This window comes from Microchirus variegatus (genome assembly GCF_963457635.1).
Source record: "Microchirus variegatus genome assembly, chromosome: 13".
NCBI classification, from domain to species: Eukaryota; Metazoa; Chordata; class Actinopteri; order Pleuronectiformes; family Soleidae; genus Microchirus; species Microchirus variegatus.
Window position 1 is genome coordinate 19,773,276 of NC_139814.1, and position 23,898 is coordinate 19,797,173.

General features: G+C 42.5%; 1 protein-coding gene across 1 annotated transcript in view; it reads left to right on the forward strand.

The window, feature by feature from the left end:
• Positions 1-2,700: 2,700 nt before the first annotated feature.
• foxo6b (forkhead box O6 b) overlaps positions 2,701-23,898 on the forward strand; it is a gene marked incomplete at both ends in the record, with an annotated part of 48,687 nt that continues 27,489 nt past the window's right edge. Inside the window, one exon of the mRNA XM_083900261.1 lies at positions 2,701-3,198. Within this exon, the coding sequence (XP_083756387.1) occupies positions 2,701-3,198 (498 nt within the window). The remainder of the gene's footprint in view (positions 3,199-23,898) is intronic.

Below are 23,898 nucleotides of genomic sequence, written 5' to 3' on the forward strand. Positions count from 1 at the left end.
TCCACCCCTGCTGCTGGCACGGCTGCACTGTTTTCATTCCATATGAGAGGAGTCACACCACATTCCTGTTACAACTTCTCTGCGGCACATAAAAATCTCCCCTCCAAACCGCAGAGCCATGTGTTTTGAATTTTCCCTCTGTTTGTTCCCATTTACAGCATCTCTCTCTCTCTCTCTCTCCCTCTCTCTCTCTCTCTCCCTCCCTCCCTTCACTCTGTCACACACTGAATGCTCACTGCCTTCACTTTGATAGGCCCATTTAGCCCTCATGAAAGCATTCCATTAAGGTGCATTTGAGGTTATGGTTGTCAGTGACAACCGGCTGTCAGAGAGCGGCAGCCTCTCTATCAGCGTTGGGGGGGGTTGGGGGGGTTTCCAGCGGAGCTCGCGGCGCACAGAGCGGCTATTGATGGAGCTCGGCCTTTATGGACTCAGAGCCACCAAAGGAAATGGAGTGTGACAAAGACAGCGAGGGGAACCTGTGCCGGGAGACTTTGACCTCCATGAGTTTAAATCACACGGATGTGATGATGAGAGCGTGTGTGTGTGTGTGTGTGTGTGTGAGCAGAGAGAAGCTCATCTGATTTTAGCTTCATACACAGATTATTATGAGAGAAAGAGAGAAGAGGAATGTGATTAAAGCTGCAGTATGTAACTTTTGAAAAAAGAGACAATTAAATATTCTTTGACAGGACAAGAAGAGCATTGTTTTAACAGGAAATAAAGCAATGGATTATTGTTTCTAAGTCGCTGGAACTTAAGAATGACGTGATTTTTCAAATTCTCACTCATTAGTCTAAAGCAAATTGAAAATTGAGATGGCAGCGAGATAAGGGATAATTCATGTGTTTTAATTAAACAAAGCATAACTACGATATTTCACTTAACACATCCGAGGGCAGCCATAGTCAATATGAGAAGAAAAAGTCACAATACTACGAGAAAAAAATCACAATATTACAAGAAAAAAACCCACAACATTATGAGAATAAAGTCATAATGTGAAGAAAATTCACAATATTTTGAGAAAAAGTCACAGTATTTTGAGAAAGTCACATTATTACAATAAAAAGTCACAATTGTAGGAGAAAAAGTCACGATATCACAAGAAAAAGTCACAATATTACAAGAAAAAGTCACAATATTACAAGAAAAAGTCACAATATTACGCAAATAGAGCAAAAAAAATCAGAATATCACAAAAAAGTCACAATATTACAAGAAAAAAGTCACAACATTATGAGAATAACGATATGAAAAAAAGTCACAATATTTGAAGAGAAACAAGTTCTTAAGAATTACATTGATGATTACGAATAATTAAAATTATAATTTGTTCATCATCAACAACAGCTTTATTCCAAAAACGTCAGTTTACAGTTAGAAAATTCATCTGTTTAAAGGTGCTTATGCTCAACGTTTTCTTCGCAACAGCGCCACATAAAGGCCTGGCATGTGTACTACAACATTAAGAGTCATTTGGAGTGGTTTTGTGTGGATGAAGATGAGTTTTCTCAGTGATGAACTAAAATCTTTTTTTTATTTTTTATTTTTTTTGTTAATTAACCATTTTAAACACACAAAGAAGAAAGTCTACAGTGATTTTTTTTTTAATGAACCAGAGCTCATGAAGACTGAAGACTGTGTCACCTGAAGAGACGACAGACGCTCTGTGAAAGCATGTAACACACACGCACACACACACACGCACACACACAAACACACAGACACACACTCTCTCCTCCTTCTCTGGAAACCTGTTCTGGAGGGAGTGACTTGATTCAGGCGGCGTCCAATTATATGGAGGCAGCACTTTATTCCACTTTATTCCAGGCTCCAGTTAAGTGGCATGAAGCCGTGAGAGAGAGAGAGAGAGAGAGAGAGAGAGAGAGAGAGAGAGAGAGAGACATGTGAGCAGACAAAGGTAGAAATATCTGCTCTACTATCAGAAGAAACGCGTCTGCGCTCTGAGGAGGAGGATGCTCCAGATCCAACCCACGAGGGTCTCTCCTCTCCTCTCCTCTCCTGTATTTTCCTTGTCTCCTCGTCTCGTGCGTCTGGAAAATCCACGGCTTCGCATCAATGATTCATCAGAGTCTCCTGCTGCTTCTACGCTTCTATGGGAGTAACTGCGCTGGTGACCAGTGAATTGTGCACAGAGAGCAGAGCTGCTGCTGCTGCTGCTGCTGGAGGACGAAATTGTCAAGTCAATCCCTCTTTTTTTCCCTGAGTGTGGAGGCTGTGAGTTTGTGTTCACCTGCCGTGGACCTGATCTGTCAGAGTGGATCAACTGTTGCTGCAGCAGGAGCAGACGTTTCTCTCTACACCTGCTGTGGGTTGTGTTTTTTTTTTTCTCTCTCTCTCTCCCCATGATGGATGTGTGAGTGTCTGTGATTGTTTCACGCATTAACATGGAAGAGACACTGATAGTGTTGTTGTTGGTGCCTCGGATACACCTTCATCTGTCCTGATGATGATGATGATGATGATGATGATGCCACATTGTTGCACTGAGGAGAATGAGAACAGCCCACACCTCCTTCACACTCACCTCTCTGTGTGAAAACACACCTTTGTTTCTTTTTTTAATTCTTTTTTTTGTTTAATTTGGTTTAAAAGGAGCAGTTTGGACATTGGCACTGACTGGCGCGTGCTTTAATCCGAGTGACCTTGCCTTGTTTGTGGACACCACTCTTCACCATGCTGATGATGATGGAGAACGGCAGCATGGACGCGCATCAGGTTGATATCGATTCGGAATTTGAGCCTCACGGTCGCTCGCGCTCGTGCACCTGGCCGCTGCCGTGTCCCGAGGATTTCCCGGGCGGAGAAGACGCGAGCCGGGGTCTGGCTCTGGCGTCGGTCAAAGTGGAGCAGTACAACGTGCCCGCGTGCCGCGCCGAGAGGAAAGGCGGCGCGCCGGCGGAGATCAAGCATCCAGCCGGCGCGCCGGCCCCGGTGGTCGCCGCTCCCGCCTGCATGTCCGGGGCTGCGCTCGACGCGGCCGGTCAGCTGCGCAAAGCCAAGTCCTCGCGGCGGAACGCGTGGGGGAACCTGTCGTACGCGGACCTCATCACCCGTGCCATCGAGAGCACGCCCGACAAGAGGCTCACCCTGTCCCAGATCTATGACTGGATGGTTCGCTTTGTTCCATATTTCAAGGATAAAGGCGACAGCAACAGTTCAGCCGGATGGAAGGTAAGAAGGATAAAGGCCACATGAAAAGAAGAATCCACCACAACAGCACATGGTGAAGCTTTTAGTGGAGAAGCTTCTCTATATTTAGAGTCTGCAGCAAAACTCCTTCTCTGCATATTTGAAAAAGCCACATAATTGAGCCTTGGTTGCAACAATTTATGTCAGTGGCGTGTCCCCGTGTTACTCCACAGAGCTGTGTTTGTGTGTATGTGTGTGTGTGTGTGTGTGTGTGTGTGTGGAAAGGGGCGGTGAGCCTGGCTGGATGAGGGTTCACTGGGTTCATAGTATTTTTGGGGGGATTGCAGCCTGTGTGCGTGTAGGAGAGAAAAAGCCACACGGAGTCAAACGCCTTCCTCCTCTGGATGAAGGCGCCTATTACGCGCCGTGACGCATTCGTTAAGTGTCTGGTTTCTCTGCGTTACCGGGTCACACCGGGGACAAGACTGTGCCTCGGGTCCGATCTGCCAGCGTCCACGACAGGAGCGTGCACATGAACCCCCCCCTCCAACCCCCCATCCCCACCTCATTTCTCCACCCATTGCGCGCACGTTGAAATACGCGCACCCGGTGCGAAAGCATGGCACGAGTCAAGTCGAAAAGGGGGGGGGGGAGCGGGGTTAAAGGCACAATAACAAGACCTGACGACACGAGGGTGTCACAGCAAACAGATGTAACTACAGATTATCTCCTTAAATTCAAATTAATATGAGGTTAATCTAGTGGTTTGGTTGTTGTAATCTGCTTAGATTTCCTGCTGTGTGAGGATTAATGATCTTTTGTTTTCAAGCTTTCTGCTGCAAGTTTTTTTCCTCCCACGTGTCACCTTTCACGCTCACATCACAGTGTTTCACTGTATTTTGCTTAATCTGATTCAATTTTTTTCAACAAAACCTGACAGAACTCATTTAAACACAAACACAGGGATAAAATATCACTTGAATAAGAGAGATAAATGTTTCCCTCAATGTAAAATATACAGGTTTTTCACATATATAACAGAATATGACAAATAAGGATTATATAAGAAAGGATTATACGGATTATATGAGGAAAAAAATACAAGAAATATTTAATAAATTATGGAAAAAAAACAATTACAGCCAAAAAATGAAATCAAAAAGTAATTAATAATCCACATTGTTTTGTTGCATCAGTCCCGATGATAGTGAATCTGTAAGAAAAACAGCAGAATCCAATCTGGTTTTTCTGCATTTTCCACTTGTCTTTTATGTTCTTCTGTTCGTAGCTGGAGTTTAACCAAAGAGTGTAGAGCGTGCACTTAATGTCTAATCTCCACACATTGTTGAGTCCAGCAGAGCAGGAGCAGCCTTGGTAACTCCCTGCTTGTTAAACGTGACAGCAGGCTTCGCTCCGGCTGGGAGCTTTAAGACGAGACACATCATTTAACATCACGAGGATAAACTAAAGGACAGACAGGAAACATGTTTAAAGGCTCGTTCAAGCACTTTAGGATTTTTTTTTCCCTGACAGTAAAGTGAGAGTACGGGGGTTATTTAAACAGAAGCCCGAGAATGAGACGATCGAGGGAAAAACAGACTTAACGAAAGACTCGCGTCATAAAATCTACACCTGCTCGAGTCTTTGATAGTTTAGCAACACGTGTGATGTTTTATGTCACTGTTAGACGGACGAAAATCGAGGATTTGTAAACCCGCTCACTCTCCCGCACCAAAGCCCCATAGAGAAAATCATCATTTTTTAGCTCACAGGGACACAGTATCTGCTGGTCCACTGCTGCCTCGTTTGGTAAGTTTGTGTCATTTAGGTGAATCCAGAAGAAGGATTTCAAACACAGAAGTGACACAATAACATATTTGAACTTATATGGAGGCAGCAGTGGATCAAACACTCCCTTTGTGCTGTGGTGTAAAATGGCGCTAATTTTCTCTATGGACTTTGGTGTGGGAACGTTGTATCACAAAAACAGAAGCGATCGAGCAGAACCTAAAAACGTACATGCAGCCATACTTTAAAAAAACCTATCTCTTTAAAGAAAACATGCTCACTGTCAAAAACAGCAGATATCTTTAGTCTTTAAATAAATTAAATCTTCAGCTCAGAGAACCACGAGTGATGACATCACCGTGACATCACGGTTGTTTTCGACCCGCACGTTGTAAATTGACAGACTGCCCCTTTAAGCTTCTTCCCACCACTTTACTTTATACAGTATGTGACAACAATGATATATTTGATGTTAATATGAGAGGAGGAAACAGAAGTCACAGTGGGATTAATGGACATCTCACAGCAGCTGTGTGTGTGTTAAATGGAGTTAAATGGAGTTGATCATCTATCTCCTTCTCCTTATGTTCTAATGTGCTCACAGAATAATATTTAACATTTATTCATCCCCCCCTCACACACAGGGTTTTATTCGATGCCCTGACATCTCATTTGGCTCCATACCAGCCTCCAGTTGAGCCGTATTAAAACACAGATTAATCTCACTAAAATCACCATTTGATTTAACTCCTGTCCAATCTTTATGGTATGGTGGGGCTTTTAAAAATTGGATTTAAAAGCAGGCTTTAATTCCCCGGCTCTTGTTTGTTTGTGTCCCATCCGTCCTGCTCGATGTTTTTGCTCCCGTCCCAGCTCCCCGTGCGGAGCCTCTGATTGGCCAGAGTTGTCCGCGCAGCTGATTGGTGGAAGGAGGGAGAGTCTCCGAGTCGAGGCACAAAAACAACACTCCTCCTCGACAATAACAAAAAACATGTTGAAGGGCAACAGTTGGCTGCGATTTTTAATGGGATTTGAAACACTCAGGGTCTCACACACACACACACACACACGAGTACAATATATGTACTGTATACACACAACCTTAGTGATTGTTGTTCATTTTTGTAAAGCGGTGTAAAATTTTGCTGCATCGGATAAATGAGAGAGAAATCTGACTCCTGCGATTATCATGACCCGCCTTTAAGAGCTTGTTTTTATATCTTAGTGAGGACACATCATCGACATAATACACTGCCAGGCCCCTTACCCTTACCTTAACCACCACAACTAAGTGCCGAACCATAACCTGAACCCGTTTCTTACCCAACCATAACAGCACTTCTAAGGGATGACAGAATGTGAAAAAATGTCCTCACTTCCCCAAAATGTCCTCACTCCTTTGGTTCATGTATTTTCTTGGTCCTCACAAAAATACCCATACAAGAACACACACACATATCCTTCGTAGGACACTTCATTGACTTAAACAAAGTGACATCCCTAACGTAACCAAATAACAACCTAACCTTATTTGTATCTTAGCCCTTAACTTAACCCAGTTCCTCGGTAATTAGGTTCTGCCTCTTTAGGACCAGGTTTTGGTCTCCATGAGGACTACTGGTCCTGACAACACAGACGGCTCCTTACTCTAACCTTAACCACCACCTAACCCTAAACCCTCTTTCCCTTAAACCAAGTCTGAACAGTCTTAAAAAGGCTGACGGATCGTATACAGTTTTGTTTTGTTTTTGTTGGTCCTCACAATGGCACCCAAACAAGAACACACACACACACACACACACACACACACACTCTGTTCCCACACACAGTGGAGGTGTCTCTCACTTGTCTTCAGTGTCAAGTGCAAAGGGTAAAGCAGCGGAATGGATTTCTTCTCCATGTTTACACTTTTCTCTTTTACAACAGCGGTGTATGGATTTTCTTTGATTGTGGTCACACACACACACACACACAGAGACACACACACACACACACTGACTGGAGACACACTTTAACCTTTCCTGACCTTACATTCAAACATGCTCTCACCTTAACATTGATTGATTTACAATCAATAGACTTTTTTTGTCCCCCTTAAGGGACACAGGTCCCCGTTATATGGGTGTGTAAACAGGTTCAGGTCCCCACAATATGAGTGATACCAAGACTGTATAAAAACACACTGTAGTATGCACTTTTGTATTAGAAGTACTTTTATGTAGTTTTGTAGAACTGTTGGCACGTTCACAACTCACAGGAAGTGGGATTTATTGTAATGCTATAGACTTTGTTGTATATATGGAGATTTTAGATTTAGGGAACCAATCAGAATGAGTATTGGTCCAATATGGGTGAAAATCACTGGATAAGAAGCTGTTAAAGAAACTTGAAATACATTACAATCCAACCCCAAAAACCCATACAAATCTCATAAATGGTTCAAAAAGAGATGTCCAACATTAATGTCATGTGACCAAAAAGCAAATCAACCTTAATATTGTGATTATATGAGACGTTGACTTATTTTAAGATGTGATGAGTCATATCTATAACAGCTAATATAAATTTCAATAGGTAAAGTAAACATTTCCAAGAGCTGTATAGTAGATTAATTAAAACCTAATTTAATGTATGTTATTTAAAACATATGCACACGTAAATCTTGTTGGAAAAATTAGGATTTTTTTTGGTTTGACCCCTAAAAATCTCCAGTGACCCATCTGTGGGTCCCGATCCAGTGTTTGGGAACCACCGCTGTACTGGACTAATAACGGAAGATACTAACGTCTGTGATAAAGGTATCAGAGATTTTTTTAAATAAAGTTGTATTGAGCCACCGTTAATGTCGTCACTTATGAACCACAGGCCGACGACTTTACACCACCTGACCTCAGCTGCTGCTGATGGCGCAAACGCAAACAGAGGAAAAAGCCACAGAGGGTGGGTAGCTCTCGGGTTAGCTCCCCTGTGGCTGCTTCCTATAATTGTTTGGTCCGAAAACGCCCAGTGTTGCTCAAGCCTGTGGCAGAGGGGGGGGGGGTCGAGGTGTGTGTGTGTGTGTGTGGGGGGGGGGGGGGGGGGTGCAGTGTGACGGCTACTGTGCCTGACTCCTCTCTGACTGAGGTTCAACTAATTGCAGTCGAGTGTTTTGGCCGTGTTTGTTCATGCAGCTGAGGCGGGAGACTGGGTTTGGTCATGAAGTAAGTCCAGTCTGTAGGTGGTTGGTGGTGATTGGGAGGTATGCACGCACACACACACACACACGTACACACACTGCAATGTGATGAGTGTCTGTGCCTGGGCTCGTCTGCAGGCAGCCAGGTACTGCAGGAGCTCGCCGGCTCCACCTGCAGGACGGCCAAGGACGCAATAATGTGGGAGTAAATGTGCTGTGATAATAAAGAGCACCTTTAGTCGTTTGTTGGCTGAGACCAATGCAGTACTCTCCTCGTCCTCATTCTTTCCTTCGCTCCTTAATCCTCACGGATTCTAATCCACAGTTCCCTCTCTTTCACGTGTCTCCTTGTTTTGTTTTCCGAGCCAAAAGTGAAACGAACGCTGAGACGTTCTGTCACGCGAGTGGTTGTTAGCCTTTATTTATGGTGACGGCAAACGACAAAAGTTATCATTACGTCCGGGGAGAAACAGCTACTCGCAAAAAACATACACACAAGGAGATGGGACCGATATCACAAAGTCAATTTGAGTCAGTTTTAGACCATTTATGAAGCTGTTAATAACACATTTTGTGCCGAGTCATTTCAAAGACACAGATGTTGTTCTCTTAAAAATAAGAACTAAACAGTCCAAACATGACTCTGTACATAATGAACAATGTGATCGGATTGTCCATGACCGTTTATTTGACCCTCAGTTCTTCTTCATCATTAAATCTCATTGAACTGTAACCACTGATAACTATTGACATAATCCAACCATGGATGACTTCAATAATCTGTGTGTTGAGTAAACCTCGCTCTTAAACAGGGACACCAGGTCAATATCAGTGTTATACAGTGGTTAACACATTTATTAGACCACAGCTGCCCTAAATTAACAGCATTGTTAATTATCAAAATCATTTTTTTATGTTTCTGCAATGGTTAATACACCAGTATGGAGAAGCTCTTTAATCTATTTTTAATGCTAAATTATAATTATTATTATCAAACATGCATTTTCAAATTTACTGTTTTAGAAAAAAATGGTAAAGCACATTCATTTTCTGGCTTAAAATGTCAAATTATAGTTATTTACCTGAACAGAAACATGGTTTTATTGTAATATACTGCTTGATTCATTTGTGAGCTGGCTCAAAATTGGGTATATAAAAAAAGGAGAATTCAGTTTGTTATTTCCCAAATAAATAACAATTATATTAATAATAATTTTAAACACGTTTTTGAAAGATTAAAAAAAAACAAAAAAAAACATGCCCTTTGTTTTTGTCAAAGGTGGTCTAATACATTTGTTAAACCCTGTATATCTATTTATTACATTTTTACACTGTATTTTACAGTTAAAAGGAGTTTAAAGGAACTATATTTCAGTTATACATGAACATAAAACCTGTCAAGTTTCCTCTCTCATTATGAAGTTGTGCTCACAACAAAACTTACTGGTGGTTTTTTTGTATTTGTACTTTTCAAATGCAACAAAGAGTCTTAAAATCGGACTTAAATGATTAATCAAGGACCAAAACAAGTTTGCTCTAAATGACCGTATCTAACGATTTGTGCGTTTTTCACACTGTGATGCTCAAAGGCTACGTCACACGTATGCTAACCCTGTAATTCCTTTCAAATGTGATGCTTTTAAGAAAAGAAATATCCCTCTTTTGTTCCTTTGATTTTTTTTCCCGAAGTCGACGCACCGAGTCCCAACAGGACGAATGAAAGAGGTTGTTACTGTGTTGGAAAAAGCACTTCTGTTAATAAGAGACGCAACAAAACAGAAAAAACGAACCGTACGCTAAGTCAACATCTCAGACGCCCGTAAATCCTCCTCGCTGACAGCGACAAGAGCTGCACAGCTGTAATTTTTGCGTCTATAAAATGCAACTGGTGGCACTGTGGGATTGTTTTGCGGGAAGCGCTGTACATGCCACAGAGGCTTTTTTTTTTTTTTTAGAGGTTATTGAATCGGGCATAAAGTTTACACTCTGGCGCTCATAAGAAAGCGGCAGGAAGTAAACATAGTGCTCTCGTTGTAAAAGTAAAAAAGGAGTGATATTAGAGTGCTGCCGAGGTCTTTCATTAGTGCGGTCAGCTAATGGTCAGCGGTGGATGAAATAAAGGGGAATTTATGGCGTTGGGATCGGAGTCAGGTGAAGGTCTCAGTCTCAGGTCTGTGCAGAACTGTATTATACTGTTTAAGACACACGTTTATGAGGCTGCCCATTTATTACACAGCTGTGTCTTTTCCAATAAAGCAATTTTATTTAAGTGAGAGTACAGACTGTACTGTATTATATATATATATATATGTGTGTGTGTGTGTGTGTGCAGAACTATACATGTACGCAAACACGTCGCCCCCCGTTTGTTATATATGAACTTCAGCATTGATTTGAACACTTTTACTCTTGAAAACAACAGGGCGTTTATAAACAGCGAGTGGACGTCCATCGGGTCAGAATACAAACAGCGGGGGGGGGGGGGGGGGGGGGGGATTGGGGGGGGTGACCTTTGCTGTCGCTGCTCAATGACTGTTTTTAAAAGTAAACTAAACACAGTTTTATTTAATATTCAGCAGCTAGCAACTTTCTAACTTTTTTTGTATTTTGTAGTTATTTTATTGTAGTTTTATGTGAAGCACTTTGTTTACAGGTATTTCTGAGGTGCTATATAAAATAACATTGATTGATTGGATTTATGTATACACACTGTAGGGCAGGGATCCCTAAAAAACTGGGTCGGGACCCAAAGATGGGTCGCAGGAGAGTTTTTTGGGGTCTAGGTAAGATTTGTGTGTACGCATTTAAAATAATGTGTGTAAAATGAAGTTGTAAACAATTTAACAGGTTACATACATTACTTTAAGGGTTTACATTACATACATTAGTTGCTACCTCTTTTCCACAAATGTGCTGCCGCCACGATTGATTATTGTGATTGTGATTAAGTGGGTCGTCTCGTAGAAAAGTTTGGGTAAACACCGTCGAGGACGGAGGAGAGAGTTGTTAAAGTTCTGTTTTCAGTCATCATCTCATACGTCATTACAGACGACTCAGAGTCGTCAAAGGCCTTAAGCCAAAGGTTAAGGCCGTGTGAGAAACTTTGAAAAAAACGAGCGAGGGAATTTCTTGACTGACATCAATCAGGAACTTTAGTGCAGAAAGGATGAGGCGACACATTTGACATCAATCGACCTGGAGAATCAGTTTGATTATTTGATGCTTTGTGTTATTTTGATAATTGATTTACATGTGGTTTTAGACAGCTGCCTCACTACAAAGTCTGTGTGGCTGAGTTTAACCCAGGGTTGTCTGGAATAAGACGTCACAATATTTTTTTTTTTCTCGTATCTGAACTGATCTCTGCTTATTTACCCAGAATGTAACCTGTGTTTGTTTTGAAGAAGACGGAATAAATTATTTGGGGCGCAAATGTGACAAAGTTCCGTATATGCAGTCTGCGAAAAAGCTGATATTTGACAGCTGTGAAGATTTGTCAGCCTGTCTTCTTCAGGTTAGTTTGCGTCTAATCTGCTCGTAATGCATCATAAAAACACACTTTCTCGCCCACGCTGATGGTCATCACCTTTTTTTTTTTCCCTCCGCTGAGATTCCACTCGCAGGCGATGGAGAGAAAGTGAAGCAAGGAGACATTTTGCAGAACAAAGGTATCATTTGTCCTGCCAATGAAACCTTTGCTTTGCTGAACTGGATTCAGAATCGAGTGGGAGAGAAAGGGACAGAGGCGGAAAAGAGAAAAGATATAGAGCGAGTGCTCCTGCTGCTGAGCACATTGATAGCAGCCTTAATGCCTTTGACGCTCCAGCGCCAGCCCAGACAGAGGGGAATTGGTTGGAGATGGTGGAACAAGCTTAGAGGGTTTGGTGTGCCAGCCGGCCTGGCACCGGCTCAACAGAAAGCCCTCTGCACCGCTACACAGTTATTGTTATTATCACAAAGGCGCAGCAGAAGGAGAGGCAGCTCTTGAGTTGGCGGGCTTTGGCGCTGCGTTAACTGGGGGTGGGGAATGGGAAGAGGAATTTGGATGGAGATGGGGGTCGGTTGTTGAATGAGAGACGATGGCAAAGCTCGTCCGATTTCCGTCCTGTGTGAATGGAGAGGAAACAGTTGGGAAGAGTCGTTGAGGTCTTGAATGGAGAGGAGGAGGCTGCGTGGAGACGGACAGATTTTTTCGTCCGTCGACGCCAAGTTGGAGAAGAGCACTCGAATAGAACGCGGGCACATATCACTTCAATGTGGAGAGAGGCTGCGATGTAAACAAGGGATGCGCCGACAGTGGAGGCGGGTGTTCTCTGCTTTAATGAGTCATCGTGGTTAGAATAGAACATAATATTCTCGCCCTCAGCCCTCACACTTCAATCAGTTGGAATAAATCAGCTGGAATAAAAATGTTGAGAAACGCTCTACAGGCGGAAATTCCAGAGAGAGAAAAAACCGAGTCCAGACACACAACAGCGAGCGAGGCAGGCAGATCTTGGGAACGGTGCCTGGTGGTGTGTCGTAAAATGTCGGCCCAGCACACATTCTCTCTCTCCGTGTTGTCTCGCAGACCTAAGGGCTTCAGGATGTTCTGCGAGTCTGGCTCAGATGTTGAGCAGAGCGCGCTTGTCAAAAACACTCTGTCAAGACAGCGACTCACGAACAGGTCAGTTAACTTGTGACGCCGCTAACAAGGGCCTTGAAGGGGAACGTACCTGCAGGTCTTTCCGTCATCTGTGCTTCCTCATTAGCTTCTACATGATATGAAAATCTGCTGCGTCTGTTACACTCAGTCCTGGAGTCGCAGTATGTTAAACTCACTCGACATGAGGGTCCCAGGAGGGGGTCTGGAGTCTATTCCAGGTGACGGGCAAAAGATGGGGGTAAAACCTGAGCAACTCATTGGTCCATCATATCAACATATTCACTCTCACATTCACAACTATGGTCAATTCAGATTCTAATTACCAAAATAACTCCTCACAGAAAGGACCTTGGTCGAACCCAGGAACCAAACCCTTGACCTTTTTGCCATTACATTACAGTTTGAAGATAATGTTATCATTCACAGTCGGGATCTTTTCCTGTGACATTATGGGATTAGACGAATTGGACACTCTGAACTGACTGTAGGTGATAGTGTGAGAGTGGATGTTTGTTTGCCTCTGTGTGTCCCTGTGATGGACTGGTGACCTGTACAGGTTGTACCCCGCATTTCGCCCTATGTCAGCTTGGATTGGCACCAGCGACCCTCATGTGGAGGATAAAGCGATAGACAGAAGATACAATTGCTTATGTAATAAATCTAAAGCAACTGGCCGTAAAATCCTCCTAATATGTCACAGAGACTCAGGAATAATGTTCATATAACAAACTGAACTCACCAACAACAGCTCAGCCAAAATATTTGCATTAAAAGAATATATTTTGCAGACTGCAAATCATGTTTATGTTTTGAAATCATGTTTTGGCATGTGGCGCCACCTACCGCCGTCTACCAATCATTGCAGCAGTCAGTAGAGTCTCAGCTGCCGAGCAACCACGGGTTGCCAGTTACGTCAGAAAACCAAACCTAAAAGACCTCGGTATTTTGAATTTGAACGTAGTAACCGTTTTTGGCCACATTCTTACATATGGCACCTTTAAATTACATAATTCAACGAAGACGCATTATAGTTGTGAAATAATGAAGTTATTTCAGACAATTAACCAACCAATCAGAAGCTAGAACTCAGTGACAATCGCTCCGCCCCCTCACCAAACACAGTCATGAGGTAATGTTTGGGGAGGAATGCTAATGACGGCAACGGACAGGAAGTTAGCCAAAAGTTATCTGACAGCAGTTTTAATGTGAAACAGGTGAGATTGATTTCCGAATCAAAACAATGATGGTCGATGCTCCTCCGTACACAACAGTGTAGTTTGAAAAAATATATATGTCCAAGCACATGTGTTTGATTGGTTTTTCTACCATGTGGAAACAATAGACAGAAAATGGCTGCCAAAAAAACTGTATAGTGTGCATTCGAAAATTACATTAAAGACTCAGTGTTGCTGGTGGTCATGGTTCTCCTGCACCAAAGCCCATAGAGAGAACCAGGGATTTTGACATCACAGCAAACAGTGACACAGACCTTTTCTCTATGGGATTTGGTGTGAGAGACAACATGTTCTTAATTTGTCATACAATTAAACAAGAGTACATTTTCCATAGTTCATACAACGGCACTTATAGTACACTGTGCATGTTTTGATGTTCAGGAGACACAAGCACATTAATGATAATCACAGAGTTCTTCATATTTCTGTTCTGACAAAGAGCTACAAGCATAAAAAAAATCATTGATTTTCACAACCTTTTAAGTCAAACATCACAAGCAGTTTACGTGCAAAGTTCAGTCATCCACGCAACCCCAATCCATCAATCCACACCAGCAACAACCTGCTCCTAATCCCACTGGTATCGGTTAAGTTATAATGTAATCACGCATTTGAAATTGCTCTAAATTTTAATGGGATTAATGACACAGTTGCCTCATTCAGTATTCAACCCGCTAACTTTCTGCATATTGTTCTCATTAGACTATGTACCAATTTTAATAAATCATCATGCACTCACAGTGTGTTTATAATGGGCTTTTGATGCAATGCCTTATGAGCAACACTTCAAGTAATGTGCTGCCCTTATTTTTTTTTATTTTTTTTTTATTTTTATTTTTGCACAGCAAATGGGATTAGTTTTGAGTTCCTGCACACACCGAGAATGGGTTTTGATGGAGGTTTGTATGGATTTGAACCGTCCCTGTCTGTGTGTGCGTGTGTGTGTGTGTGTGTGTGTGTGTGTGTGTGTGTGTGTGTGTGTGTGTGTGTGTGTGTCTGTTGTTGTGTAGCTAGGCCTGATGGGAGTCCAGGTCCTGGGGGTACAGCTCTAGTTAATAATTCAGATGAGGCTCATTATCAAGGCAGCACAGATCTCTCTCTCTGATTCCACCTTAATTGCAGGCAGGATGTGCCTCTCAGACACACTCTCAAAGTCACTCCCCCTCTTGTCTGCAGCTGCAAATGACTACCACACACACACACACACACACACAGAAACACACACTGGTTCTGTTCCAGCAGGTCTCCTCTTTGTGATCAGGACCGGAGCAGGTGAAGGGACATTTAGAGATGAGCAGATAAATCCCGGTCGCAGAATCGACTGTGAGGTTCCAGGCACGTTTTGCCTATTATGAGTCACTTACATTTTTAATCAGATCTTCACGAGAGGCTCTCTCCTGTAGTGGGGTTGGAGGGTTGGAGGGTTGGGGGGGCTCAGCAAACTAAGATTGATGACAGGTAATCAGTTGGAGGACAGACGCTCGGTGATTAATGCTGCCGGAGAGTGAAGCTCTCAGTGCGGCGCTGGACGGACCACGACTTCTCAACCTCACATTTCCTGTTAAATTGAAAGAGTGCAAAAAAAAAAAAAAAAAAGAAACACAGAAGAACTGCCGCTTGCTTAACAAGTCCTATCATACTTAATGTTGCATTTAAATAATGACCCCACAGTGAATTGTCTGGGGCTGAGATTTCCCACAGGTGATTGTAGCAGATGCTGGGATTAAATGTAGTCCTACAGATCACATTTGTAATCCCCACGTGAGACGTAAACGGCGCGGCGTCCTCGGCAGACGGCGAGTGTTAACGGAAGCGACCGTAACCCCGTCGACGTGAGCTTATATCTGTGAACGGGCAAAAAAATAATCTCCCGCTCGGCAGCTGCGGCGTTTCTCACCGTATGTACTTTCAGAAGCAGTAATTAGCCGTAGCCTGCTATTGTCGAGTCAGAGACGGAGATTTGTAACATCTGGAACGGACGGACGTTTGGAAGCTGTTTTTTTTTTTCTGCTCTTCAAATCAGTCCAGACATAAAAAGAGGACACGTCCTTTTCACAAGGGGAACACTTTCAACTTCCACTCAAACGCAAGGCAACTCCTTTACTTCTGGTCAGTTTTCCTTCAGAAACTTGGATTATATTTTAAAAAACAACCTTTTTATTTTTAACATTTAGAGGGATTCAACATGGATTTAAGTGTCGTGATGGAACAAAAGTGAAGCAGGTATTCTGTATTTCATCGTGAAACATCTATGCAACGTTAGCTGCCGCCGCCATATTTGTCCTGGCAAGACCAGCGTAGAATAAAATAACTTTTTTAGATAAAAAGAACAATGTGTCGCTCATAAAAGTATGGCAGAGGTGTCAAACTCATGGCCTGTGGGCCACATGCGGCCCTCCAACTGATTTCATGCGGCCCGCCACTTAATATCAAGCCACGAGTTATTTAGGGTATGGGTTTTGTTGTTATAGGTCAATCATGAATCTTGATCTCAACACAGAACACACTTTTATTTTGAAAATCTGTGTAATATCATCAGAAATATGTATACTGTGATATCATTTGAAGCTCATGTGGCACAGCCCTAATGTACAGTTGCTTTCCCCCAAAAATGTGGACTCTTTTTTTTTACTTCATCATTTGTGATTTCTTTTATTTTATCATATTTAAATGTTATTCCGTAGATTTAATGGTAATATATTTAAATGTCTGCCAATAAACTCTAAATAACCTTTGAGTAAGAGAATAAGACAGAAAAAACACACCTGTAGGATTTCCCCGTGTCATGGCCACACTTTCAATTTTGTCGTGCGGTGTGATTTCTGCAAGTCATCGTCCTCAAGGGGGGGGGGGTCCTTTCATTCCAACTGTTGGAACAAAACATTTTCTCCTTGTCGCTGTCTCGATTGTTTCAGCAGACACAAACACTGACCGCCTCAGTTTCTCACGCTCACAGACAAAAGTAAGAGTCAACATCTCTTCTTCCTCAGTTGCTATCAAGCAAAGAAATCATGAAATCCAGGATTAAATAGAAAGGAAAAAAATAGTGGAAATATGGAAACAAAGCACCAAACAGACAATAGGGATGAGGATGAAACAGTATAATCTGGCAAAAACATTAAATAAATCATATTTACGTTATTATGGAGACAAAACATGGTTCTTGTGAGGCAGACCCATATTTCTGAGGAATATCGATCAATCGCAATATTCCATTTTATCGCAATAATGACATAAGTGATGACCTTTTGACAGATTTTTCAAAATAAAAGCCTTTGTTTTGATATGGAATGATTTGATGAAGTGAAAATCATCCTGTGAATTAAAAAATAACTTATTACAATAACTCATTGTAATAATATTAAGTGGTGGGCCGCATGAAATCAATTGGAGGCCCTAACCTGTGGGTTTGAGACCTCCGATGCAGCATATATAAAAAAAAAACATTTTAAATCTATACAATGAGCCCATTTTTTTCCGTTTCAGACAATCGTTCAGACCCGCACATTTAAATGCCTTTCTTCCTAAATCACTTTGGGCCCTTGGAACCTAAGTCACTACAGCGTCCTGACAAAGATAACTCCTCAAATGTGTGTGTCCCGGTCTAGTGAGGGAGGTCCTCTAGAGACAGACAGAGGTCAGCGGGCGTAAGCCGGGCCCCTCGGTGGACTTCTGTGTCAGTTTTGACGAAAATAGGTCAGGATCCGGAGCTCGGCGTTTAGCATTCTGCACGCGTCACGGCCTGACGCGGCGCCTGACGACAGCTCGCCCTGGAATGAACTCCAGACTCTCTCTCTGTCTCGCTGTCCCCCCGCTGAGTGGATGGAGCGTTCCTGTCCAACCTCTGTCTCTCTCTGCTTAAAGACATTTCTAATCTGCGGTTGGAGATTAACTCTGCTCCGGCACAGAAATGGCACTTAAATCCACAATAGTCTGCGTCTAGTGGAGTTTATTTGATTTAGATGTACTTTTGAGTATTGCAGTGCCGCTCTGGAGAGAGAGAGAGAAAATGGATGTGCTGCAAAGTTTTATGGGGATAATAACTCAACCGAGGCCAGCAGTGACCTAGCTTAGCATAAAGTCCACAGTATGTCTGGTCACCACTTGACACAGTTGGTTCTTGATTTACTGCTCTCCCACAGAGGCGGCTCTCATCTCTCAGGACTGGCACGCTTTAAAAGAAACGAGTGTGTTTAAGGTGAATTCACTTACACATGAGCCATTTCAATGTTTCGCCGGCTTTTTCCCCAGTCTGGGTAATCACCTCTGACATGGGGGAGAATTGACTGAACACACTGGCGGATGATGGGTAAACGCGACGCCAACAGCGAGAAGAGATAAGTGTTAAACGACAGGTCGGCCCTCTGTTAAGTGAATTTTCCAATAAGGTTGATTTGTTTCCAATTAGATTACATCGACGACGGGGAAAAAAAAAAAGGTGCTTTTCACAGCCTTCAAAACACACCGTCCTGTTGAGAAGCTTTAGTTCTCTCAGCTGGTTATTCGCCAACAGCTGATTCAGCCAAGTGCCTCATTTAATTGAGAATGTGTTAGTTAACGCGAGTTCTTGCACTGGAGAAGCAAGATTACTACGCAATTTCGGTCCAGTTGTAAGTAGGACTGCAACTCAGGATTATTTTCTTAACTGATTAATCTGTAGATTATATTTGGTCCATGAAAGGCCAGAAAATGTCAATCAGTGTTACCCTTTGTCAAATAGAGCAAAGAATACAGAAAACATTCAAATTTAAGAAGCTGAAAAATCGGAAAACTTGTGTGATTAATAATCGAATAATCGCTGCAGCCCTAGTTGTAAATAATCTGGAGTATTTTTGTGACATTTATCAGTGCAAAAGGCAACGTAAATGTAAAACTAGTTTGTAACCTTTAAATGTTGAACAAATGGCGGTGTTTTCGATCTCGTGTCGCCGGGTGACGTTTTCCGTGCTGCACACAGGAAGTGATTTGTTATAGGTCAAGACAGACGGAGGCAACAGAAACACTGAGCTAGCAAAGTGGGACAAGGGCGGAGTTTAACTGAAAACACAAAATAGTGTCCGCAAAAATGTTTAAAAAGTAAAGTTTATTGCTAAAAACAAAACCTGACGGTGTAAATTCTTCTTGTACCCGCCCTCCCCTGCTCTGCTGCTGTATACACACAAACACTCCCTCAGTCAGGTCTGATAGTTTTGCCTGACAGAGCCTGTTCTTTTTACGAGTCGATTTTAGTTAAAAAAAAACATGAAGATATAATTTAATATTGGATTTTTAAGTTCAAGTGTTTGACACAGTAGTGAGTGCATGTGCATCATAGCGGAGCTAGGAATTGAACCCTGTACCTCCCGGTTGAAAGAAGACTTCCTTTACCACTGATCCACAGTCTCCCCATGAAAAAGTAAATCTGTGAACATGATCATGAAATGAAAATGTCTCTTTATGTCTCAAATAAAGACTTAAGTTTGTTATCGCAGCGTAAAAATCTGAGTGTTTGCGCCTCCGTCGTGTTTACTGTCTGTAAAAATCCTCGTGTATCTGTCCCCGTCTTTGTTTGTGCCTCGTACCTCGTGAAGTATGAGATCGTCCCTCGCTAACTGATTTACTGAAAGTCTGACTTCATCAAATCCTTGATCCAGCCACTCATATATATATATATATATATATATATACACCGCCTATGATGAGTGCCACCAAAGTCGATGTGTGGATTTAATGGCTGGTATTAATCTGGCTATTTAATGGTGTTGTTGAGAGGAAGGTGGCCACGGGCAAGACGCGGCACTAAAAGATGAGTTATGGCCGCGGCCGGCGAACGACGGAAAGGGCAAAATGCAAAGGAGAGAGGTGGAAGTGGACAAGGTCCTTCTCGGGCAGTTTGCCGGACAGAGGACAGACGGAGTGTGAAATTGAGACGTTTTCACGTGGTGCTGTCAAAGATTGTAGCTGGTTGTCGCGAGGCGTTGGGAAACACGCGACTGTTTAATGTTTAATTCATTTGTTATAGCGCACATGGACGGTCATCCGTTTGACCAAGGGTCTTTCCTGTGTGGACTCTGCATGTTTATCCTCCCACAGTCCCAAAAAACATGTTGGATTAGTAATATTTGTTAATCCATCTCTAAATACAAGGAACGTCTCTTTATGACATGAATGTCCAATGTGTCGCTTGACAACTTGAGTGATATCGTCAGAAATGTGACAGATCCGTGGCTAAAAGAGCCAAATGCACACACACACACACACACACACACACACACACACACACACACACACACACACACACACACACACACACACACACACACACACTACTGGATATTCATCCATTCATCTGTCTGTTAATCACACATCTGTCAAAACGTTCACTCGACAGGCTTCAGACATTGAATTATTCAGATTGATTGGCAAATGTTGTGTATTTATATTTATTTATCTTTCATACCCAACTGGGGACTTTGTGGTCTACACAAGTACACTGACATTTTAGGCATGCACGATATCAGTATTGGCCGATATTGGCTTTAAAACGTATAATCAGATTTCTATGAGCAGTGAGCTAAATAGGCTGCTTGTGTCCTCTAAAAGGCTTATTTGCTGCGACGTTAGTATGACGTTAGTATATACGTTATTTCACTGCAGAAGAGACTTAATGACCTCTGTAGTTGGACACCAGGGAAAAATGTATATATACTAATATATATATATCGGTATCAGTTATCGGTCCAAGCACTCTCTCGATATATCGACAAAAAGTCCATTATCATCCAACCTTATTAATTCCTCTTAAAAATAACTAAACATACACTTTTTTTCCAGGTGTTTCTCATGTGGCTTTATTTATTTATTTATTTATCTGTATATTTCTATTTTTTGTCTGAGGAGTTAATGAGGCCCAGTGAGGACTTTGCGCCCCGCTTTAATTGGGCGAAGACGTGCGTATGAATACGGCGGTGAATAATGAGGAATAACAAACAAGGCTGGGATTACGATAAAAGGCTTTTATCACGTACTGAGTGACACGACGAGTGTTGTTCACCTCTGACAGGATAAACACCAGTGGCAGAACATGACCCTCAGTCGTATGTGCTCGCGTGATGAGAGCGAGCATGTGCTGGAACCACGTTTGATATCATTTCGTGGAGTATACCGATAAAACTCCATCTCTTCTCTGCTGCTGCATTTGAAATGGAAAAAATGTTAATACGAATAAATTGAAGGTCAAGCAAAACATGTGATAACATCGTTGTTATAAATTAAATATCACCAGCCGTATACACAGTGGGCCAAATTAGCTCCATGACAACGAGCTGAAACATCCAAATTCTCCCTTAAAGCCAAACTTCAGTGGCTGTATTTTATCATTCCTGATAAAAATATACACCTGCTTAAGTCTATGATATTATAAGAATATTTATGTTGCCACTGGAAAGTAACGTTTGTGCAGCTTTGTCAACCACCTCACTCTCCCTCGCCAAATTCCATAGAGAAAAAAACAGTTGGCGATGACACTGCTGACTCCATCCTCAAGTTCAAACTGTGTCGTTTTGTCATTTCTGTGTTTGAAATCCTTTGAAATGCTGGGATTTACATCGGTGACACAAACTGACCAAAGATCAGCAGAGCTGTGTCTATGTGAGATAAAAATTATGATTTTCTCTATGGGTTTGGTGCAAATTGGAGAAGGTAAAGCTATCATAGCATTAATGCTACTATACATTATCTCTTACATCTGTTTCAGTGGATTTCAGCTTTAATACCTGATGACAGTGGAAACGCCGCAACCTAGGCTTTTCTCTCTCTCTCTCTCTCTCTCTCCCTCTCTCTCTCACTGTAATAGGAAACAATTTTGAAAGGCCTGACAACTGTTGGAGATGAAAATTGAGCAATATTGAATATCATCAGAAACAATTTGCAGCGCCGCTCCAGAGACGCTGACAGATATGATGTGATGTGAGCAAAGGGAGCCTGCAGTCACCGAGCTGATGGGAGGACAGCGGAGAGGACGGGGATGGTCACATCGCGCTGTGCTCGTGTGACCGTGCTGTGTGTGTGATTCTGCCACCACAGATACTACAGACGCAGCACTGTGGCCTTACCTCTCTCTATCTCTCTCTCTCTCTCTCTCTCTCTCTCTCTCTCTCTCTCTCTCTCTCTCTCTCTCTCTCTCTCTCTCTCTCTCTCTCTCTCTCTTTCTCCTGCGTCTCTGCTAATGATCTGCTCCGCCTGTCGCTGACTGCCTGACTGATGCCCACTGACAGCCCCACTCATGCGGAAAGGCTGAACCCCTCTGCCTCTACACACACACACACGTGTTTGCAGAGCTAATCTTCTAAGGACACTGCAGTGATGTCCATTCACACACAGCGCCAGATTCCTATAAAGCGTTCTTATGAGGACACTCATAGTCATAATGTGCTCTAACCCCTTAACCTAAATCTAATTCTAACCCTAAAACCAGGTCTAAACCCTCAAAAATAAGACATCCAAAATGTCCCTCACACACACACACACATACATAACCTTAACCAGTTAATGTCTAACCAACCACAGTCCAAATCTTAACCTCACCAGTTCTTCAGAAAGGAGGTTCTGCCTCATTAGGACCAGGTTTTGGTCTCCATGAGGACTACTGGTCCTGCCAAGGTCAGTATTTATACCTGGTGCTAAAGAAGGAACAAATACAAGAACACACACAGCGCCAGATTCCTATAAAGCGTTCTTATGAGGACACTCATAGTCCTAATGTGGTCTAACCCCTTAACTTAACCTTAACCGTTAACCTAAATCTAATTCTAACCCTAAAACCAGGTCTAAACCCTCAAAAATAAGACATCCAAAATGTCCCTCACACACACACACATACCTAACCTTAACCAGTTAATGTCTAACCTTATCCTAACCACAGTCCAAGTCTTAACCTAAGTTCTTCAGAAACTAGGTCCTGACAAGGTCAGTATTTATACCTGGTCCTAAAGAGGGAACAAATACAAGAACACACACAGCGCCAGATTCCTGTAAAGCATTCCTATGAGGACACTGATAACCCATTACCTTAACCCTTAACCTAAACCTAATTCTAACCCTAAAACCAGGTCCAAACCTCTGAAAAAATACTTTAAAATGGGCCAAAATGTCCTCACACACAAACAGGTACTCACCAAAGTGTTATCCCTGACCTTAACCATAACCAATGAATGCCTAACACTAACCTTAACCTCACCACAATTCTAATCTTAGCACCTAAACTTAACCAGTTGCTCCAAAAAATTAGTTCCTGTCACATTAGGACCAGGTTTTGATCTGCAAAGGACAGTGTCAGGTCCTAAAGAGGTAACAAATACAAGTACAGACACACACACACACTGAGGTATAGTCAGTAATGAAGTCCCTGCACACTACGGCATATGTGACACATGCCTGCACGCCATCCCCGCGTGAGCACAGAGAACACCGAGAACAGACGGATCCACATTAACAAATCACGGCCATTTGTTCAGTCACATGTCAACACGCGTATATATGAAGAGCAGATGACACAAACACAATCAGACCACATCGTGTGTGTGTGTGTGTGTGTGTGTGTATACGCGTCCACAATGGCGTGCTAATGGAGCGGCCGACGTATAGCGTCCAGGCATTTTTATGCAAACGAATAACGGATATAATGAATAAATTCCCACAGTGGAACGAAAAAAAATGCTATTTTCTCGCTCACCTGAGGCAGACGTACGCGTGTGGAGAAATGTACGTTCAGAAATAAATACATAAATAATGAAAAACACGGAGACGGTAATGAATAGAGATGCAGTTTTTTTTCACTGAGTACAGCAGCAGCAGCAGCACAAGAACGCGTGTAAAGTGTCATTTAGACACAACTTTTCCCACACAAACTTAATTAACGT